This window comes from Anas acuta, chromosome 7, assembly GCF_963932015.1.
Source record: "Anas acuta chromosome 7, bAnaAcu1.1, whole genome shotgun sequence".
Lineage (NCBI taxonomy): Eukaryota > Metazoa > Chordata > Aves > Anseriformes > Anatidae > Anas > Anas acuta.
The window spans coordinates 4,679,800-4,699,183 of record NC_088985.1 but is presented as its reverse complement, the minus strand read 5'-3'; the positions used below and the strand labels follow the sequence as shown (position 1 = coordinate 4,699,183).

Here is a 19,384-nt window from a genome sequence, read left to right as displayed (position 1 = left end):
GCCTGCTATCATTTACGTGGCTTTCCTGTGTCTTCATTCCTTGTTTCATTTTAATCCAGTCTGCAATATGTTCCTTTCCAATGCTTGAAGCAAGCTGCTGGGCTGCCTCTAAGTACACCACAGCTAAATCCACTATTGATTAAAATCCGCAAGTGATTAACTTGTCCTAAACTTTGCTGGTCTTGACTTTTTTTTAAGGGGGTTGACTTTTTTTTTAAGGGGGGGAATGATGATGATCTGTTCCTTGTCCAGCCTGGCACAGGGCTTTTCCTCTGTCTTGCCTGCTCCGTACTGCAAGCAGTGGTGAAGCTGGCTTTGGGCAGCTGGGCCAGGGCTGTAGGATGAGGTCGGGCTGGTTCTGACCTCCTGGGAATACCTGCCTGGCTCCCGTCCCTCCCTCCCCTTGCATGCTGGTGATGATTTTATAATCAAGGCATAAGGAGAGGGGTGTGGTAATTGCCCTGCGTAGGTGTCTGTTCTCACTACTTCTCCCAGCTGATCCAAGATTCCTCAGTCTGGGAGAAGCACGGGGAGGAACCGGCCACAGGACTAACTCGGGGACAGCATGGAGAGCAGATGGAGGGGCTGGGTGCTGGTCCTGGCCGTGTGCCTGGGCTCCTATCGAGGTAAGCTCAGGCCTTGCGGGTAGGACTCTGAGCCCAGAAACTGCTTCTGGACCCCAAAACTATTCCAAATTTTCTCTTGGACATGTCTGCCTGCTCTTGAAAGGCCAAGAGGGTTTAAACTCCAAATACTTCCTTGTCCCTTGTTGGGGTTCTGCCAGGCAGCTGAGGCACTCTCCAGCAGGTTCTGCTTTAACATGTCCGTGCAGAATTGCCCATTCTTGGCCTTGAAGGTGATTTTAAGGGCAAAATGGGGCTTGTCCCCTTCCTCCTGTGGACAACACGAGTAGGACAGAGCTGGCTTTCTGTCGGGGCGTGAGGGCTGTGGAGGAAATGGGGTGGGAAGGGGAGGAGGAGGTGGGGAGGCAGCAGGGCTGCCTTGTCGCCTGTCCTGGCTTCAGCCCTGGCTGCGTACGTGTGCTGTGGGAGCAGCCGTTGTGGTGCTTGTGCCATGGAGGAACCAAAACGCCACCCAAAGCCGTCCCTTAGGGTTAGGGGGAGCAGGGGGCAGGAAGCCGGTGCTGCTGGAGCCCTCTCAGCAGCAGGGATTTGGGTGTAAGCAAGCAAATCCCCCAGGCACAGCCCTCCCAGGAGCCGGAGCTTTCTGCCCCGTTTCCATGGGGAGCCACCACCTCTTCCCAAGGGAAATTCACCGAACTCTGAAAAAAGACATGGCAGAAGCAGCCTTTTAGAGGGAAGAGCCCCTCTCCTGGTGCCGGTGGATGAGCTGACAGCAGGAGCACCCCAACCAGCACCAGGAAAACCAGGAAAATTCGTCTGCTCCCTGTGCTGGGAGGCCGCACGGAGCCTGCTGTGCCGGCTCTCCCTCAGCCATCCTCGCCAAATCCTCCCAGGCTTTCCCCCTGGCAGCCTTAACCCCAATTCCTCCCCCCTGGAGGGGGTCCTGCAATGGGTTTAGGGGAAAAAGGGGGGGTTTTGGGTGTGCGGCGGAGCGCGAGGGCCGGGAACTGGGGCGGCGGGGCCCACGCGCCGCCCCCGGCTTGGCACCACAACCGGTTCCCCAGGCTCGGCCGGCTCGGCTGGGGCTCCTGCCTCGGCTCCTTGCCTCGTGCCCTGCTCTCAGGTGCCGGGACAGCCCCCACAGCATCGCCGAACCCCCATGGCCGCGCTTTCCCTTGGGCCACCCTTTATTTGTGTCGTTTCAGTGTGATTTTTTCACAGCTTCAGCTCGAGCAGAGCTAGGCCTCAGTGTGCTTCAGCCACATCTCCCCATCCTTGTGCGACCTCCAGAGGCACTCAGGGGACTGTCCCCTCACGGGGCCGTGTGGCAGGGTTGTGGCCGTGTCCGTGGGTCAGGCAGGGTTGTGGCTGTGGCCACGGGTCGGGCAGGGCCAGCCTCATCCGTGCCCTTGGTGCTTTGGGGCAGCCTTTGGGTGGCGCGTGCAACCCCTTCCGCAATTACCGGCGAGCTCGTGGGATGAGAGGGCGAGCTGAAGCCAATTAGAGCCGGGATGCTCTCGGGCACCCGTCCTGCTGGGAGGATGCGAGGGGTGGGAATCAATTCGGGGCAGCCCTGAGCTGCTCCCCGTGGCCGGGCTGTGGTGTGCAGGCAGCGGGGTGCCGCCAGGGAGCGGGGCACCACGGCTTCCTGGCACCACACCTCCTGCTTCTGTGGGTTTCCTCAGTCAAAGCAGGCTTGGGAGGAAGAATTGGCTTGGAAAAAAGAAAATAGGCAGAGGTTTGGATGAGAAAAAGCTGCAGTGCTCATTTTTCACCTAGACCTATATCTTATCATATATATGTTTATATATTATACATTAATACATTTATTATATTATATAATATATATATAATATATATATATTATATATATTATATATATATTATATACAATATATTATATATTTTATATGTTTCATATATTATATATATAATGTATATATGATCAGAAACATGTTGCAAGTCATCCTCCTTCTTCCCTTTCATTTTTTTCTGTCGTTGCTGCCCCTGAACTCCCATCTGACTTGCCATTCCTGTTCCTCCTGATGCTAACACCACACTTAAAAAAAAAAAAAAGCATACCATATATATATATCTCTCAGCTGATGCGGCATCTCGCACACATCTAGGTGTGTGGGATGGGAAGCAGCGGGGCTCACCCTGCCCCGGGGCTGGTGGGGCAACAGGGGCTGAACGCACCCATTGCTGCCGAGCTGTGCCAGCGCTTTTGCCGCAGCTTCCTCGGCCCCGCGCTGGTGGCTGCAACCCCTGGCAGGGACGGATCTTGCCCCATTGTGCCCGAGAAAATTAATCCTGACACGCAAAGGTGGCAATTAAAAGGCCGGCGCTGCTGGTAGGCGCTTATCAAGCGGTGTTGCACCATGCCTGGATGGAGCGAGCGACGCTGGCACCCCCGGATTATTTGTTTTGCAAGATTTATTAGTGTTTTTTTGTTTTGTTTTGTTTTGTTTTTCCGTCCAAGTGTGTTCAGCTGCCCAGGCAGGGGGTGACCCAGGTTCCCAGTGCTTTTAAATGGGCTGAAGCTGCCATGGCACATGGGTGCGCCTGTCCCTATCAGGCTGCAAAAGGAGAAAGCGACGGGATTGGGGCTGGGGGAGCTTTGCGAGCCAGCAGCAGGTGGTGGGGATTAAAAAATAAATAAATAAAAGAATAGTTAAATAAATAAATAAAAAGAATAAACGATGCTGTTGTGAAAGCCAAGGTGAATCAGGGTGGGAGGGGTGAGCAGCATCTGTCCTCGCCTGTGGGCAGACTCGGGGCGGGATGGGGAGCTGGTGTGGGGTTGGGATGGTGCCCCCCCAATGGGTGCTGATGCCCCCATGGGTGCTGATGCCCCCGCTTTTTATCTCCCCCCCCAGCCGGGGCCAGCCCCCTTCCCGAGTGTGGCGAGCGGCCGGAGGAGTGGTGCCGTGATGTGGGGACGGCGGCCAAGTGCGGGGTGCTGGAGCTGTGCCGGCTCGCCGTCTGGGACCGAGACCTGGGGGTAAAAGCAATTTTTGGGGGAAGGGTTGCCCTGACCCAAAATGGGGGGGGCCTGGTGGACAAATCCTGCCTTTTCTGGCCCTAAAGCTGGGCAGGGCAGCCTGTGGGGGCTGGTGGGCAGGGTTTCTTCCCTGCAAAATGCCACAAGGGTGGGATGTGGGGAGGATGCAGGGGGTCTGGGTGCCACGGCAGCATCCTGACGTGTCCCCTGCCTCGGCAGAAAGGGATCCCGTGCCACCTGTGCCAGGTGGTGGTCTCCACGGTGGGGAAGATCCTGCAGGACAACCGCACCGAGGTGGGTCATCACGGGCAGGGGGGCACATCCCTGTGGGGCCAGCCCAGCCCTGAGCTCTCCCTTTGTCCCCTAGGAAAAGCTGAGGCTCTTTTTGGATAAGAAATGCCAGTACCTGCCCTTCCAGGACTGGTCGGTCAAGTGCAAGAAGATGGTGGACACCGGCATCCTCATCCTGGTGCAGCTGGGCAAGCAAGTGCTGGTAACAGCCTGGGGCGGGGGGAAACCCTTAAAGGGCATGGTATGGGGAGCAAGGGGGGGTCCTATGGCCCCCAGGGGGCTGGGGCTCATCCTGGGGTAAAAAGGGGAGTGATGGGTGGATGTAGGGTGTGATGGCTCAGCCCTGACCGCCCTGGTCCCGCAGTCGGACCCGAAGGTGGTGTGCGGCACCATCAAGCTGTGCCAGCCCCGGGGCAGCCCCGAGGGGGCCCTGAAGTTTCAGGAGCCGCCGCCAGCCCCCGCGCAGGATTTTGCCCAGCTCTCCATACCCCTCATCTCCGGCGTCCCGCTCCTGCTCCAGCCCCAGGACGCTCCTCGTGCCCAGGTACCTGCCCAGCCCCACCAACACCCCGCCGTCGGTGCCCCATCCCTTTTAATTACCCCCCTGATGTTTTGGGGTGCCGCTGTCATCCCGCAGGAGCCGGGGGACCTGTGTGGGGACTGCGCCCGGCTGGTGGCGGCGGTGCAGGTGGAGCTGGGCGCCTTCGCCCGCTCCCTGGCGTCCCGTGCCGAGAAGGAGTGCGAGGGCCTGGCACCCGTCCTGGCACAGCGGGTAAGCTCACCATGACCGTGCCATGGGCACGAAGCCACCTGGCTTTTGGGGGGGGATATTCAGCCCCCTGGGGGCTCACCGTGCCCCCTTCTCCCCGCACAGTGCAAGCGCTACCTGGCTGAGTACGCGAACACGGCTGCCTGGCTGCTCCGGCACCTGGTGAGCGAGGGGGCTGCTTTCCCAACAGCTTCTCCCCCCCTTTTACATTGCAACTGCTGCCATTCACTTTTTAATGATCATTTTTCCTTTCTATTTGCCGCCTTCCTCCCCTCAGCAGGCTGAGGTAAGCGAGATGCCCGTTGCCTTCCCGACGAGGCTGGGGATAGGGGGGCTGAACTTGCCGAATTCGGGGGGTCTCTCCCCAGGACCCGCGGGAGCTCTGCAGCCTGCTGGGGCTCTGCCCCTCCTTGGCGTCCTCCTTGGCACTCTCATCATCGGGATCCATGCACGCACTGCTCTCCGAGAAGCTGGCCCAGCTCCTGAGCACGCTGCTCCCCGACGGGGTACGTGGGGCTTGTCCCGTCCCCGGCCACCCTTAAAATCCTAAAGGCTGGGTGGGGGGAGTGTTACCTTTTATATTTTTTTTATTCTCCTGCCCCAGGAGGCCACGCCGCTGTGCGAGATGTGCGAGTTCGCCGTCAGGGCGGCCGAGAGCCTCCTGGAGAACAACATGACGGAGGCGAGCTGGGGCTTTCGTGGGGCTGGGGGGCGGCCAGAAGGGTGGCGGTGGGGTCCCTCCAGCATCACCCTCCCTCTGCTCTCGCCCCCCGAACAGGAGCAGTTGGTGAACGACATCGAGAAGGTGTGCTACATGCTGCCCCACGGCGTCATCGGGCAGTGCAAGGACTTCGTGGACTCCTACGGCAAGGCGGTGGTCATCATGCTGCTGGAGGCCACCGACCCGCGGGCCGTCTGCACCATGCTGCGCCTCTGCCCGCGCCGGGGGGCTGCCCGCGGGGTGGCCGCCGCCCTCGAGCCGGCCACGGGCTCCTTCTGCAACGTCTGCCAGATCCTCATCACCTACTTCGATAACGAGCTGCTGAAGAACGAGACGCTGGCGGAGCTGGGCGACGTGCTGGAGAAGGGCTGCGAGCTGCTGCCCGCGCCCCTCACCGGCAAGGTCAGCTGGAGGGGGTCCCCAAACCACCGCCTTTTTTCCCCTTTTTTCCTTTTTTTTCTTGTGGGGCTCACCCCAAACCTGCTTCGCTCCCGCAGTGCGAGGCGCTGGTGGTGCAGTACGAGCCGGCGGCCGTGCGGCTCCTGGTGCAGATGATGGACCCCGACTTCGTCTGCACCGTGAGTGTGCCCTGCTGCATGCGACCTGTCCCCCCCCGTGGTGTCCCCTGCCCTTTTTCCCCACTCAGCCTTTTTCCCCTATTTCCATGCAGAAAATCAGAGCTTGTGACTCACCCCTGGGCTCGGAGCCCTGCGCCTGGGGACCGGGATACTGGTGTGCCAGCATGGCCACTGCCATCGAGTGCGATGTAAGCGGTGTCACCGTCCCCCCCGCCACCCACCACACTCCCCCTGCTCCCCTACATCTCCCCGGGGCTCTGCCTGCCCCCTCCATCCTCCCTGTCTCTCCCCGCAGGCCGTCGAGCACTGCAGGCGTCATATATGGAACTAGGAGCCACCTCTCCGGCCGGGCTCACTGCGGTTTGGGTTCGGCACCCAACCTACCCTGGACCCTCCCCCTCGGGATGCGCCCGCAGCCGTAGGGGAGGGGGCGTCTCCGGGGTGCCCCAGCCCCCTCTGCCTTCTCCTCTTCCACCCCCGGGGCTTGGATTTTCAAATCAGGTTAAGGGATTTCGTCTTGGTTTTAGGACTGGGAATTCAGCGGGGAGGTCTCTTAGGCTCATTTCAAAATCCCTCCACCCCACCGTCCCCTCTCTCCTGTGACCCGTGGGGTAAAAACTGGGCTTAGCCCCATCCAGATCCCACCCAGAACCGAGGCCGAAGCCCAGGTCAGCCAAAACCAGAGCAGCTCCAGGGGCTGTGATGGTTTCTGCTGCCAAAATGCTGGTGCTGAGAATCTAGGCACCCGCACTCCCCGGGTCCCATTTGATTTTTGGCAAGCCCAGCCCTTTGCTGGGCTCCTCAAACTGGGGCTGCTTGGAATTTTATTTTATTTTTCCCCTGGTCACCAGTTAAAGAAACAAAGCGGAACAGATTTGCCTGCAGTGCCTGGCTTTGCATGACTTCTGCGTGATGAATTTGTGCAGGGGGAAGGAGAAGAGAGAGGCCGAGTTAAATTAGGAACATATACATAATAGACATGCATATATATATATATATAAGGGTGTGTATATATATATATGCATATACACACAAAAATGAGACACGTCTGCTCTGCCGGGACCAGCAGGAGCACCGCAGCCCGCAGAAGGGTGCAAAGCCAGGACTGCAGGGCTGGGATTTGGGGTTTCCTCGCTCCAGGACACGCGAGGCGGTGTCCCCAGCTGGGGCTGCTCGCCGTGGGATGCCGCGCAGGATCACCTCCCCTCCACGGACACAGCGCCGCAGCCAGCTGGATATTATATAGATAGATATTTTAAGCATCCCCTGAACAAATGAGTGAGTTTGGGGGGTTTCCTTCCCAGCAAGCAACCCCTGAAGGGGATCCTGGTGCCGAAACGGTGGCAGCGAGGGGCGGCGGGATGCTGGCTCGTCCCCACCCCGCCGCGGGAAGGGGACGCCCGCGGTGCCCGGTGCCGAGCGTGGCCACGAGCATTGCACCACAAATAAACCCTTCCCATCAGCCCGGCTCTCGTCTCCCTCCTCCTTGTTCCCGGGGCGATGCGCCTTAAGGGGGATTTAATGGTTCTCCCCCAAAACTGGGCTGCTGCGGCGTGGGATGCGAGAACGGCTGGAGAGAGATGAATTAATGGAAGAAAAAAAAAAAAAAAAGGAAAAAAAAAAAAGGGATTTCTTTTTAAAAGGCGGCTTGGCCGTGAGATGCCTAATCTGGTGTTTAATCTGTTTAGTCTGTGTTTGCTGCCGGAGGCACGGCCAGGGAGGAAGGACGACAGACAGTTTAACCAAAGCCATAGAGAGTGTATTTCTGATTCCCGCGACAGACCATTCCCAAAACTCTCCACAAGGTTACGGTGGGAAGCAAACCCCAAACGAACAAACCCGAAAGCAAGAGAGAAGGGGAAGGGGAAGGAAGGATACACACGAACACTCGACAGCCAGAAGCCCCCCCGCTATTGTCAGTCTCTCTCTCTTTTTCCACGTCGTAACACATTTTGGTAAAGCCAGCAAAAATGGAGAAATGTCTTCGGTTTTGGTCTTTCCTTGCCGGAAAGGTGACGACACACGGTAATGGGCTCTCACCCAGCCCCCCCGGTCCTGCGGTCGAGGTGCGATGGGTTTTGGTCCCCAGCGTGGTTTTTTGGGGGGCGGGCAGCTCGTCGGGGCTCCCCAAAGCCTCGAGGCCATGCTGCTCCTTCGCCCCCGTCCAGCCTCGTAACGCTTGGATTCGTTGCATTCGCTCAGCATTAGTATTAATTAAAAAAAATCCTTTTTTTTTTTCCTTATTTTTAATACGAAAAATAAAAAAAAATTAATGGTTTAATGGGTAAATGAGACGCAAGGAAGAGCAAACTGGTCCTGAGAGCCCTTTCCCGGGGCCAAGCTCTCCAAGGCTGCTGGACTGAAACGCAGGGGATTGGGGGGGCCGAGTGCCGGTCTCGGGGTGCCCCCGGCCCCGCTGCGCCCCCCAGCTCCGTGCTCGTCCCCTGCCGCCCCCGGCCGGCCTCGAGGGGCCCCGCTGGTCATAGCTCGGTGATCTCCAGCGGGCTCTCCATGATCACCTCCCGCATCTTGTGCAGGGGGGTGGACTTGGCCGACTCGGTGCGGGCGTTGTGGTCGCCGTAGCCCCCGCAGTCGGCGGTCAGAGTCTCCAGCGAGCGCCCCAGCACCTTCTGGTCGTCCTCGGGCAGGCTGTTGAGGTCGGAGGCCAGCAGCGTGCCCGTGCTGCCGTGCACCACGTGGATGCCGTCGGGACCCTTCAGCTCCACCGGCTGCTTGTGCCGAAAGCGCAGGCTGCCCTGGCTGGGGCTGCGCTCCTCCTCCTCCTCCAGGTCCTTCTGGATGAGCTGCAAAAAGCCCACGGAGATGTCACCACGCGTCCCAACTTCCCTCTGCGGTGCCCAGCGGGAGGCACCCGACCCTCCTCTTCCTCCGTGAGGCTGTGATCTCTCCCCCAGCTGGAAATATGTTGTTTTGCTCGTTTTGGGGAGCTGTTTTCCACGCCGGGTGGGGGAGCCACCATCAGCCACAGCCTGCGGGGCTGGGAAGACACACTGCATCCCAAAGGGCACGGCAAGCATCTCCCCATGCCCCCGCACGCCCCGTCTACCTCTGTGACCGAGGAGCGGTCCCCCTGACTGGCGGTGGCCTTATGCACCATCCGCTGGGCAAAGAGCCTTTTCAAGCGCATGTAATCGTCCAGGACCACCTTCAGGAGAGAGCCCTGGGTGAACGGGGAGAGAGGATGGGTTACACCGGGGACACAGCTCTTTTTTTTGGGGGGGGCAATCAGCCCCATCCTGGTGTTTCTCGCAGCACTATCACCCTCCGGTGCGGCACCTGGAAGCCAGAGCGGGGAAAAAAAACGAGGGCAGCCCCTTGGTGAGGGGTGCCCGGCGGTGGGGGCCGCTCACCTTGATGGGTCCCTCCCGCATGATCTGCCCCAGCTTGGCGATGTTGTCGTACTCCTGGATGGCGGCACGCAGGTAGCGGTCGTCCTCGGGCTTGGCGGCCGAGGGCTCTCTGCCGAAGGTGCCCTGCAGGAGGAGAGCGCGGCGTGGGGGACGTGTGTGGGGCAACGGGGGTAGAAGTGAGCCTGCCAGAGGGGTTGGGGCCACCATCTCACGTGGGTCCTGGCCGGGCTGTTCCACAGGTCGGTGATCTCGCTCAGGTTTTCGGGCAGGTCGTCCTCGCGCTCCGCCTGTGCTGCCAGCTCCATGGTGCGGCAGAAGGGGTCCAGCCACACCGGGTTGGCCCTGCCGGGAACAGGAGTGGGACTCAGCGCTCACAGCACACCCCAAATGCCCAGCTGAGTCCCTCCACCAAGTAGAGGCTGCATCCCTGGCTGTAAAAGGTGGGTGTCCCCTTTGGGAGCACCCCTGGGTCCCGCCACGTACCGGGTAGCGAGGTGGGGAGCAGAGGGACGGGGAGGACTCACCCGTCAAAGGAGTACTTGTTGGTGTTGGGCATGTCCATGATGTCCATGAAGCCTCTGTTCCCTGCAAAAGGCAGAGTGGGGGTTGCCCAGCCGAGTAGCAAACGGATGTGGGCATGGGGCAGTGCTTCTTCATGGGGGAAAAACCCAAAAAGTGACCAAAAGGGCTCTGGTGGTGTGAGAGACACGCCGGGATGGGGGCTGGTGGCACGGAGCCTGGCTGCTGCTCACCTGTGGAGCCAGCCACGATGGCTTTCAGTTTCCTCTTGTGCCTGCAAAAAAAGAAAAAAAAAAAAAAAAAAGGAAATACGGCAAATTCAGGTGGAGAATAAGGGAGAAGGAGAGGGAGGTGCGGGTCCGCAGGGCGCCACTCACACGGTGCGGTAGTACCAGTTCATCAGGATGAAGAGCATGGCGGCCAGGAAGAGCAGCACGGCCAGCACGATGATCGCCATCTGGGAGAGACAGAGGGCTAGCGGCAACCTCCAGCACTGATCCAGCACACAGCTGTGGGCACCCCACCGCGGTTATTCGGGGCCAGCAGCTCCCCGGGGCCTCGGGGTGGCCGCCTGCAGCTCCAGCTGGACCTTCACCTGCAGGGCCGACAGGTCATCCGGGGCCCGGGCCGTGATGGCGGGCTGCACGTCCAGCACGTTGTAGTTCCTGAAGAGGTTCCTCAGCTGCTCCTTGTTCTCGTCGATCATCTGAATCACCCTGCGGAGAGGAGGGTGGGTGGGCGTCTTGGTGCGTGGGGGGCTCCCCACGTGCACGCGGCGGGCCGGGCGGCGTACCGCTCCACGTCCAAGATGCGGTTGGTGTCCCTGTTCACCACGTGGATCAGCAGCTCGGTCTGTGCAAAGTTCACCCGGCCTTTCTTGTCGACGTGGAACTGGGGAGAGACAGCAGGACCAAGGTCTCGCCTCCTGAGCCATCTCCAAGAGTGCTCCAAGGTGTGCTCGTGTGTGAGGTTACCTCCCCCTCCAAGCAGCCTCGAAGGCAGCCGGTTACCTGCACATCGTCTGTGTTGACGATGGCGCCCGTGATGTTGGAGAGCAGGCTGATGAACTCCTCCTCGAACTGCCTGACCTTGTCGGGGATCTCGTTGATGATGATTTTCACCCGCTGGTCATCCCTCAGGATGTAAATCCCCACGATGGCCGTGTCGTTGTGGCCAACCAGGTCCGAGGCCATGATGTCCACCACGAAGTAGCCGGGGTTGTAGGCCGTGAAGAGGTCAAAGGTTCTCAGGATCCCGTCAAGGGTTCCTGGTGGAAGGATGGCCACAAGCCCAGGCTTAGTGCAGTCACTTTGAGCCACCCACGTGAGGTCCCCATGAAGGGACCTGCAAACCAGGGCTTGGCAGATGACCTACAGCAGCTCTCGCAAAGACAGAGCCTGCCTTGCGGGTGAATAAAAGAGGATGGAGGAACAGCAGTTGGCCATGTTGATGGTGACCATGGCCCTGGGGGGGACATCTTCAGCCATGGGACCCTCCCTGGGCCATGTTTTTGTGGCACGCAGGCTACTCACCAATGCTGAAGATGTTGGCCACCTCCTCCGAGTCGTTGGAGTGCTGCTTGATGTAGCGGATCCCCAGGATGTTGTAGAGGACCAGGCTGTTGTTGCCCACGTCGGCATCCACTGCCACGACCCGGATCAGCTCCGATCCCACCTTGGCGTCTGTGGCAACCCCTTTGGGAGAGAGATGGGACAGAGACCTGGGGCTGGGCTGCTCCCCCCACCAGCTGGACTGGTCCCGGAGCACCCCTGGCTCCAGGTGCCCCCCACCGGCCCCAGGCACCCCTTACCCGCCGTGTACTCCGACTTGGTGAACTGTGGGGACTGGTCATTGATGTCATCCAGGAAGATCCGCACCTCCTGAAGGGTCAGGTCCGTGCTGGGGTCCCAGGGCTGTGCCTTGCCCGCGCGCTGGCCCCGGGGCGGGGACCAGTTCCTCTGGCTGGAGGCTTTGACGATGAGGGAGTAGAAGGGCTCCTTCTCGCGGTCCAGGTCCCGCAGGACCTGCAGCTTCCCCTCCCGGCTCAGCTGGAAGTTGCTCTCCCGGTTCCCAGCTGTGTGTAGACAGCGAGTTACCAACTTTTTGGTTCCGCATCTCATTTACCCCCTTAGAAGCACAGCAAGCAGCCACCAGGTGCAAGGCAAACCCTCGCTGGGACGGCAATCGCCCCCTTCCTCGCCCAGCTGTGCCGTTCTGTCCCCACCTCACCTGCTATGAAGTAGTAGACGATGGCGTTGGAGCCCTCATCCGCGTCCACCGCCCCGGTGACATTGCCCACCACCGTGCCGGGCTGCGAGTGCTCGGGGACGGAGAGCGCCTGGTACTGGGGACTGTCCCTCTGCCGGAGCACGGGAGAAGGGAGGGGAGGGTTACTGCAGCATGTGAGCTTTGGGGGGCTTTTTTTTAGGCTTTGAAAGGCTGGAAGTGGACAAACGCCATCGTGCACCCCGCGGCGATGCCCAGCGGTGCGTGCTCCACCAGGTGTGTCCCCAGCCCAGCACCCCCTGTGCCCTCCCCGGTGCCTTACGGGTGGCCTGAGGAAGACGGGCTCGTTGTCATCGATGTCATCGAGCGCGACCTGGAGGGGCTGCATGGTCTCGTAGGCGGGCTGGCCCTGGTCGCTGGCCACGATGATCAGCTGGGGAGAGAGGCAAAAGCGCCGTCCTGGGCAAAGCCATGAGGGCGAGGAGGGTGCAGAGACATTGCTGAGGCAGGGACAAAGAGGGGACGGCTGGGAGGCAGAGGGCTTTTGTGGAATTGAGCCAGGAGCTGGCCCACCACGTCCTCCAGGATGCAACTCTTCTGGTGGCCCACCTCCCAATCGCACCACATCCCCGTTGCATCCTCTGCTGGCGCTTGCTAACCACCTGGCTCCTTGCTAAGGTGGTGGTGTGACATCTCCACCACGGGGCCAGCTTTCCACTGTCCCCGCCGCGTGGTCTGCATCCCACCAGCCCAGCCCAGAGACCATCCCGCGGCCGTGCTCACGTTGTACACCGCCTGCTTCTCCCGGTCCAGCCGCATGGCCGTCTGGATCAGCCCGCTGACGGCGTCGATGCTGAAATACTCCCAGTCCTTGTTCCCGGCCCCGGTTTTCAGCAGGTTGTACAGCACCGCCCCGTTGAGGCCCTCGTCCTTGTCCGTGGCGTAGACCTCGTAGACGTTGGACCGCAGAGGGATCTCCTGTCGGCACGTGGCAGCCCCTCAGCCCCAGCCCTGCATGCCACCCCTGCACCAAGAGCCCATCCAAACCCCCTGGTTTTGGCTCGTGCTGCCTGAATTTGGCCCCAAAGGGGAAATGTGGAGTTGTGATTTCCTTCGGCACGGTTGCAGCTCCAGGGACTTGTTGGAACCAAGCCCGGCTTCTCAGAAAGGAGAAACGTCTTAAATGTCAGCGTTTTGACCCGTGTTTATGAACATGCCCGGCATGCAGCAGCCGGCCATTTCCCTATTTTGTGTGTTGCTGGGGTTTCTGTTCCCCAGGATGCCCCTCTGGCTCTGCTCACAGGCTGGCCTAGCATCTGGAGATGTTTGGCAGCAGAGATGCCCACCCTGCTCCAGGAGACCCTTCCAGTCCCCACCACAAGCAAGTACCACCCGAACCTTCTTGCCATGTGCTAAACCAGGGTCCTGTTTCATCCCTGGTGGAGACAGAGAGTGGGTTTGGCCACCAGCAGGCACGCTCCTGGGCACGGCCTTGGTGTGCCACGGCTCCCTGCCCACCACGAGCCCCAGGTGTGTGTGTGTGTGTGTGTACCTCCTTGATGTGCAGGATGGTGCCGTTGGGTGGGCGGACGAAGACGGGGCGGTTGTCGTTAATGTCAATGACCTCCACGTGGAGCATGGTGGTCCCCCAGAGCGGGGGATGCCCCTTGTCCGTGGCCACCACCGTCAGGTTGAACCTCTCATAGGACTGCAGGCGCCGCCGGGACGTGATAAGCCCGGAGTCTTTATTGATCTTGAAGGCCTCTGGGGACAGACCAAACACATCTTTGGCTCAGGATGCTTGACACCAGAGAAATCGTGAGCGGTATGCATTAGAAACCAGTCTACCAGGTGAAGCACACCCCTTGCTGGTGGGAAATCCCTGCGAAGGGGTGATGGAGCAGAGCTGGCTGCCCAAAGCAGGAGTGCAGGTGCTCTCGGGGTGCTATTTTGGAGCATCCTTGGGTGCTGAGTTCCTGCATCTGGGGGATGCTATTTTGCTATCTACCTGCATCCTTCTAGCCCTTGTTGGCTGAGGTGTGCAGTGAGTTTGCTCCAGGACACATAGGTTACATTTCTGTGTGCTGAAAACCCAAAAAAGATGAAAGATGGCTGGGGGGAAGCCAAGGCCGGGCTGCAGGATGAAGGTGGGCAAAGCTTTAACACGTCACACCACGAGGAACTGGGAATGGTGGAGCAATACCGAAAGCGGCTGTTCCTGGGACAGCACGCACAGCCTTGATGCTAACCAGCCACCAGGCACCGAAAGTGTGGCTTAGCCCCTACAGCTCCTCACTGCAACCCTGCACGAGCCCTGCCCATGGGTAGGAGCTCCCCACCAGCAGCTCCTACCTGCTCCAGGGCCCTCAATGCTGTAGGTCACCACGCCGTTGTCCCCTTCGTCCAGGTCCGTGGCAGTCATGGTGATCACTGATGTCCCCGACGGCTCGTTCTCGTAGACGCTGGTGCTGAACTGGCTCTTGCTGAACTGGGGCCTGAAGTCGTTGATGTCCAGGACGGTGATCAGCACCTTCGACAAAGCCCAGCGCACCGGGTCACGCGAGGATGGGGCCCCTGCCGTGACCGGCACCGGGGCGCAGTGCCCTTCCTGCTATTCGTCTCGCTCTGCTGGCCCAATTCCTGCCTCCAACAATGGGGACAGACGTGGCCGGGGCACCCATTCTCTCCACGGCTGGCCGGAGCACTCACAGACAATAGCATCGCTCTCTCCTGCCCCTCCTGCTCCGTCCCCTCCCATGGATGCTTGGTGTACATCCCCCTTCATTCACCACCCCACCCCTGTTTTCTGGGGTCCTCTGCTCTCCACGGGAGTGGTGGTGGCTCTACCTGCACCGAGTTTTCCCGGCGGTTACTGGGGATGTCCCCGGGGTTGTCCCTGGCCACGGCTGTCAGTGTGTAGTGATCCTTCTTCTCCCGGTCCAGGGCCGACAAGATGTAGATGTCCCCCTGCAGCACACAAAGAACTCCAGGTGGGTCCGGTCCAGCAGAGCTGCGACTCGAGCAGAAGGTGAGGTGCAGGAGCAAGGCTGTCCCACAAGGTGGGATCATCTCATCCTCTCTTTCCCCGCTCTGTTTCAGCCTCAGCTGGCTCCTTACCGTGTTGGGATTTATCCCGAACTTGCCCTCTCCATCCCCCAGGCTGTACTGGATGAGAGCAAAACGCCCCGAATCCGCATCCGTGGCCTTGACCCTCAGGATGACCGTACCCAGTGGCACGTCCTCAAAGACAGCTTTCTGCAAAAAAAGGGAGCAGGGAGAGCTGGTTGTTGCACCCTGTGCCACTTTAGTAGGAAAATGGAGTTAATACCAGTTAATACCACCAATGCAATGCTCATTCTGGCAGGTCTCAGCCTGGTGACCCTGCCCATAACAAGGCGTTCACATGCAGCATGTCGGCGTGCTGACCATCTTCTTTAGATGGTTCAGGCACAGATGTGGTGGTGGTGTCCCCAGAGAACCCCCAGGACTCAGAAAAGGGATCCTGGCTCACCTGGTAGGACGGCTGGCTGAAAACGGGGTTGTTGTCGTTGATGTCCACTATCTGGAGGTAGACGGGGATCTCGGCCCATCTGCGGGGGGAGCCGTTGTCGGAAGCGCGGACGGTGAAGTTCAGCCACTGCACCTCCTCGTAGTCCACCGTCCTGTTGGCCACGACCTTCCCTAGAAGACGGCAGACCCTGAAATGAGAAACCTGCCCCCAGGTCCCCTCCTGACGGCCTTCTCTCCACACAGGACATGGTGATGGAATAAAGGCAGAGAAATGAATTAAAGAAACCTTCCAAGGCCGCCTACCGAGGGCTGGCAATCAGACACAACACCTTCATGGAGTTCCCCCTCTACTTGATGGAGAGTTTTTGCCCTCTGTAGCCAAATCCTGGCCAAATTTCTCATAGGAGGAGTATAGCTTAGTCCTTTTAGTAAAGGGGCTGTGCCAAGGGGCTGCGAACACCCCACCTCTTCCCCCATCCCTCTCACGGGCCTTGCGGGGCTCGCACCTCCCCAGGCCACCAACCTGCCGACGGGTCCTCGAGGCAGGCGTAGCCTTCTGGGGAGAGGTCTAGCAGCTCGTAGGTGATCTGCCCGTTGGCACCTTTGTCTGGGTCCACGGCCGAGATGGAAATGAGTGTGGTGCCCCGCGTGGCTCCCTCCAGGATGCGCTCGGTGAAGTACGTGACCCCGAACGGGCGAAAGCGGGGCGTGTTGTCGTTGACGTCCAAGACGTTGACCGTCAGCTTGGCTGTGGAGGCCAAAGGGGAAGAGAAGAGGGAGAAGAGAGAAAGAAGTGAGATAGAGAAGGGAAGGAAGGATGGAAGAAAGGAGGGTCCTAAAAAACAAGGATGAAGCTCCGGGAAAGCCAACTAAACTGAGGTGGCGCGCCAAGAGCAATGGCAATATTCAGGTGGGACAAAATTCACTGAGCTAGAGGAGCCCCAACTCCAATTTCACATCTTCTCATGTGTGCCTGGCTTGGGGATGGTGGCCAAGGGCCAGGAGGCTGTGCTGGTGGCTGGGACAGGCAACGTGCCCCCGTGCTGCCTGGCCTTCTCCACAGCAAGGGTCCGTGCTTACCGTTGGGCACGCTGACCGAGCGGTCGATGACTTCGCTGGCATTGTCATGGACAGAGATGGTGAGCTCGTACGTGGCCACCAGTTCTCTGTTGAGAGGGGTTTTGATCTTCACAGCTCCTGGGAAGCCAAAAAGACTGGGGTTAGAGTCGTGCACCCTGCTAAGGCCTGGGCAGGTCGGTCGGCACCAGCTGCTGAATCCTCCTCTGTGCTCGCTCTCCTGTCTCGCCAAAGGCTGACCAGAGAAAAATATTTGATAGCTATGTGAGGAGACGACTTCTCTCCATCCTGTGCTCTCCATCACCTGCCTTCCTGCCTGCTCCGCTCTGCCCAGCCTCCTGGGTCTCACGCTCCTCGGTTGGGGTTTGGGTTGTGCAGACGAGAGGGGTTTGGGAGCAGTTTCTGCTGTGTGACCCCCATCCACCTTCACACAGCATCTGGGCATCTTTAGGAGACTTTTCCCACGTTCTTTCCATCAAGGCACTTTTTCTGTTTCAGACCAGCTCTGTGCTTCCAAAACTCACAGTGGGAGGCTCCTGGTCCTTCTTCCCTTGGGGCAGAGCCCACCAGGCACCACTTACCCCAGTCCCCCCATCCCAGTCCCCCCCAGCAAGGGTGCCCGCGTCCGGTCTGTGAAGGCTGAGCAGCCACCACCCTCCTGTGATGGTGATGGGTGAGATGGAGGGAGGCGACGGATGGCACGGGGAGAGAAACGTGCACAGACACCGAGACAAACCTGGTGAGCTGAGAGCCGGAAAAAGGAAAGAAAAGGGTTAGATAAGACCAGATTATCTAAAGGGTTAGATAAGACCCCCAGAGGCAGGGGAGAGAGAGGGCAGGGTGAGACGGGGCAGCTGGAGGAGGAGAGCGGGGAGGCAGGAGGTGAGCATCATCTCGGACACCTACCTCCAGGTAGAGAAGAAGAAGAAGCAGAAGCAAGGAGAGAGGTCCGCACCGCCCGTGTTGCCCGTCCCGCTCTCCTACCTGTCCTAAAATCCACCGTGAACGTTCCTTGCTGGTTGGGCACCAGCGCGTCCGTGTCGTCACGGGCCACGATCTCCAGCAGGTAGTACTCCAGGCGGGGGTGGAGGTCCCGGTCGATGGCGGTCACCTCGGCCACCACGGTGCCGGGGGCGGCTGACTCGGGCACGCTGACCGTCTGGATGGGGTTGACGAATTCGGGCCGGCAGTCGTTGACGTCGTCGATGATGATGCTGACGGTGGCAGTGCCCGAGAGCGCCGGCGTGCCCTGGTCCACGGCCACCACCGTCAGCCGGTAGGCGTCCCGCTCCTCCCGGTCGATGCTGAGGTTGGCCACGCGGATCACCCCGGTGGCGGCCTCAATCAGGAACCTGTCCTGGCCCCCGCCTTCGATCCGGTAATCCAGCTGTTTGTTGAGGCCGCTGTCCGCGTCCGTGGCTGTCACGCGGAGGACGGAAAAGCCTGGGAAAAACCACCAAGCAGCATGGGCAGCCCCAGCTCCCGAAATTTCCCTTCAACCTCAACCCAGCCAAGTCCTGCAGGTTGGAAGCTGTCTCTTCAGGGTCCCACGGGGACATCCAGATGTCATCCCTGTCCTCACCTGGGGGGCTGTTTTCCCGCAGCCGCGCCGTGACGGAGGCGGGCTGGAAGACGGGGCGGTTGTCATTGTCATCCAGGACCGTCACCGTGAGGCTGGCGGTGCTGTTCAGCCCCCCGATGTCACGGGCCACCAGTGTGAACTCCAGCAGAGGGTCTGGCAAAGCTTCTCGGTCTATCACACCACCAGCCTTCACCGAAATGACGCCTGGAGAAGCAGAAAAGCCAAGTGACAGACCCCATATCTGCCTGGTGGCCCTGGGCTAGGGACAGGGGCCTGCCGAGCCACCCCACCTGTCTTGTTGTTGATAACAAAGAGGTCCGGGGATGTCCCCAAGAGCTCGTAGGTCACCACGGCGTTGCTGCCCTGGTCGCCATCCAGAGCCAGGACTGGTCCATTGAGCACAGTGAGCGGAGTCCCTGCATGGGACAAGAGGGGTTAGGGATGGTGGCAGTCCCCCACAGGGTCCCCTGTCCCCCTCCCAGCCCGGTGACGCATGAGGGACAGCAATGAATGAATGGAGGAGGTGACAGAGCGGGGCCTCGCGGGGCGCGAGGGGGTGGCTGCTGCAGCCTCGCAGAGCGGCACGCGGGGCCCAGGCGCGGCGGTGGGGCGTCCGGCTAAAAACAAACAGACAGACAGGCACATCCGTCAGTCCCGCTGGGTTTCGTAGGAGGGGAGCTCCTGGAGGTGCCCAAACCCTTTGCCTGGGAGCAGCTACCAGCTGGGTGGGGAGGCACCCGAGGTCTTGGAGAGATTTATACAGCAGGAAGGCAGAAAAACATAGAAATAGGAGGGATATTCCTAGCTCTTTAGCTGAGGGATGTCTACCTGGACAGGCTGGACTGTTTTATCTCCACCCCATGGAGCAAGGCAGCTTAAGGTGCTGGTGCTGGAGAGGTGGCACCCCGTCCCCTACAAGACCCCGCTGTTTGTGGGCCTCCAGGGCTGCCCACAGGGCTCAGCTCGGACCACGGGCACAGCATCTCACTCTCTGCTGCCAAGCAATTCCCAAGCAGGGCTGATTTGTTGCAGGATTGCGTCTTGCCTGAGCCAAGAAGGGCTTCCACAGGTTGGATGGACAAAAGCCACGGTCTCCTGAAGGCTGACCTCCCGTCCTGCTCAGCACCCCCTTCCCACTGACCTGCAGCCTTG

At 59.9% G+C, this 19,384-nt stretch overlaps 2 protein-coding genes across 10 annotated transcripts in view; one reads left to right on the top strand and one right to left on the bottom strand.

Moving 5' to 3' along the window:
* Positions 1 to 236: 236 nt before the first annotated feature.
* On the top strand, positions 237 to 7,254 carry LOC137859768 (prosaposin-like). Its single transcript, XM_068689179.1, has 14 exons — positions 237 to 626; positions 3,464 to 3,588; positions 3,808 to 3,882; positions 3,956 to 4,081; positions 4,244 to 4,423; positions 4,517 to 4,651; positions 4,754 to 4,810; positions 4,926 to 4,934; positions 5,017 to 5,154; positions 5,253 to 5,330; positions 5,427 to 5,771; positions 5,867 to 5,947; positions 6,040 to 6,135; positions 6,243 to 7,254. The coding sequence occupies exons 1-14, from the start codon at positions 566 to 568 to the stop codon at positions 6,276 to 6,278; spliced, it is 1,542 nt and encodes a 513-aa protein (XP_068545280.1). The 5' UTR covers positions 237 to 565; the 3' UTR covers positions 6,279 to 7,254.
* Positions 7,255 to 7,684: 430 nt separating this feature from the next.
* Positions 7,685 to 19,384, bottom strand: part of CDH23 (cadherin related 23) — a 125,324-nt gene continuing 113,624 nt past the window's right edge. For 5 of the 9 annotated variants that reach the window (XM_068689166.1, XM_068689165.1, XM_068689164.1 and 2 more), the window contains 24 exons: positions 18,523 to 18,648; positions 18,233 to 18,436; positions 17,635 to 18,093; positions 16,654 to 16,770; positions 16,097 to 16,321; positions 15,575 to 15,744; positions 15,181 to 15,318; positions 14,911 to 15,030; positions 14,416 to 14,593; positions 13,616 to 13,827; positions 12,847 to 13,041; positions 12,386 to 12,496; positions 12,067 to 12,196; positions 11,648 to 11,911; positions 11,370 to 11,531; positions 10,848 to 11,104; positions 10,631 to 10,728; positions 10,433 to 10,553; positions 10,215 to 10,294; positions 10,071 to 10,111; positions 9,843 to 9,903; positions 9,531 to 9,660; positions 9,319 to 9,441; positions 8,526 to 9,128 (listed from right to left, as the gene is read on the bottom strand). In XM_068689166.1, the coding sequence (XP_068545267.1) occupies positions 8,664 to 9,128; positions 9,319 to 9,441; positions 9,531 to 9,660; positions 9,843 to 9,903; positions 10,071 to 10,111; positions 10,215 to 10,294; positions 10,433 to 10,553; positions 10,631 to 10,728; positions 10,848 to 11,104; positions 11,370 to 11,531; positions 11,648 to 11,911; positions 12,067 to 12,196; positions 12,386 to 12,496; positions 12,847 to 13,041; positions 13,616 to 13,827; positions 14,416 to 14,593; positions 14,911 to 15,030; positions 15,181 to 15,318; positions 15,575 to 15,744; positions 16,097 to 16,321; positions 16,654 to 16,770; positions 17,635 to 18,093; positions 18,233 to 18,436; positions 18,523 to 18,648 (4,187 nt within the window). In that variant the 3' untranslated portion in view covers positions 8,526 to 8,663. Of the gene's footprint in view, positions 9,129 to 9,318; positions 9,442 to 9,528; positions 9,661 to 9,842; positions 9,904 to 10,070; positions 10,112 to 10,214; positions 10,347 to 10,432; positions 10,554 to 10,630; positions 10,729 to 10,847; positions 11,105 to 11,369; positions 11,532 to 11,647; positions 11,912 to 12,066; positions 12,197 to 12,385; positions 12,497 to 12,846; positions 13,042 to 13,615; positions 13,828 to 14,415; positions 14,594 to 14,910; positions 15,031 to 15,180; positions 15,319 to 15,574; positions 15,745 to 16,096; positions 16,322 to 16,653; positions 16,771 to 17,634; positions 18,094 to 18,232; positions 18,437 to 18,522; positions 18,850 to 19,384 lie in introns of those variants that run through there. The other 4 variants (XM_068689173.1, XM_068689168.1, XM_068689169.1 and 1 more) reach the window with 4 other exon arrangements.

Bases quoted from the DNA above. Each gene is read 5' to 3' on its own strand.
- LOC137859768 (XM_068689179.1), top strand. From the start codon at position 566: ATGGAGAGCAGATGGAGGGGCTGGGTGCTGGTCCTGGCCGTGTGCCTG. The intron at 3,589-3,807 runs GTAAAAGCAATT...CTGCCTCGGCAG, and splicing joins TCTGGGACCGAGACCTGGGG to AAAGGGATCCCGTGCCACCT. The intron at 3,883-3,955 runs GTGGGTCATCAC...TTTGTCCCCTAG, and splicing joins TGCAGGACAACCGCACCGAG to GAAAAGCTGAGGCTCTTTTT.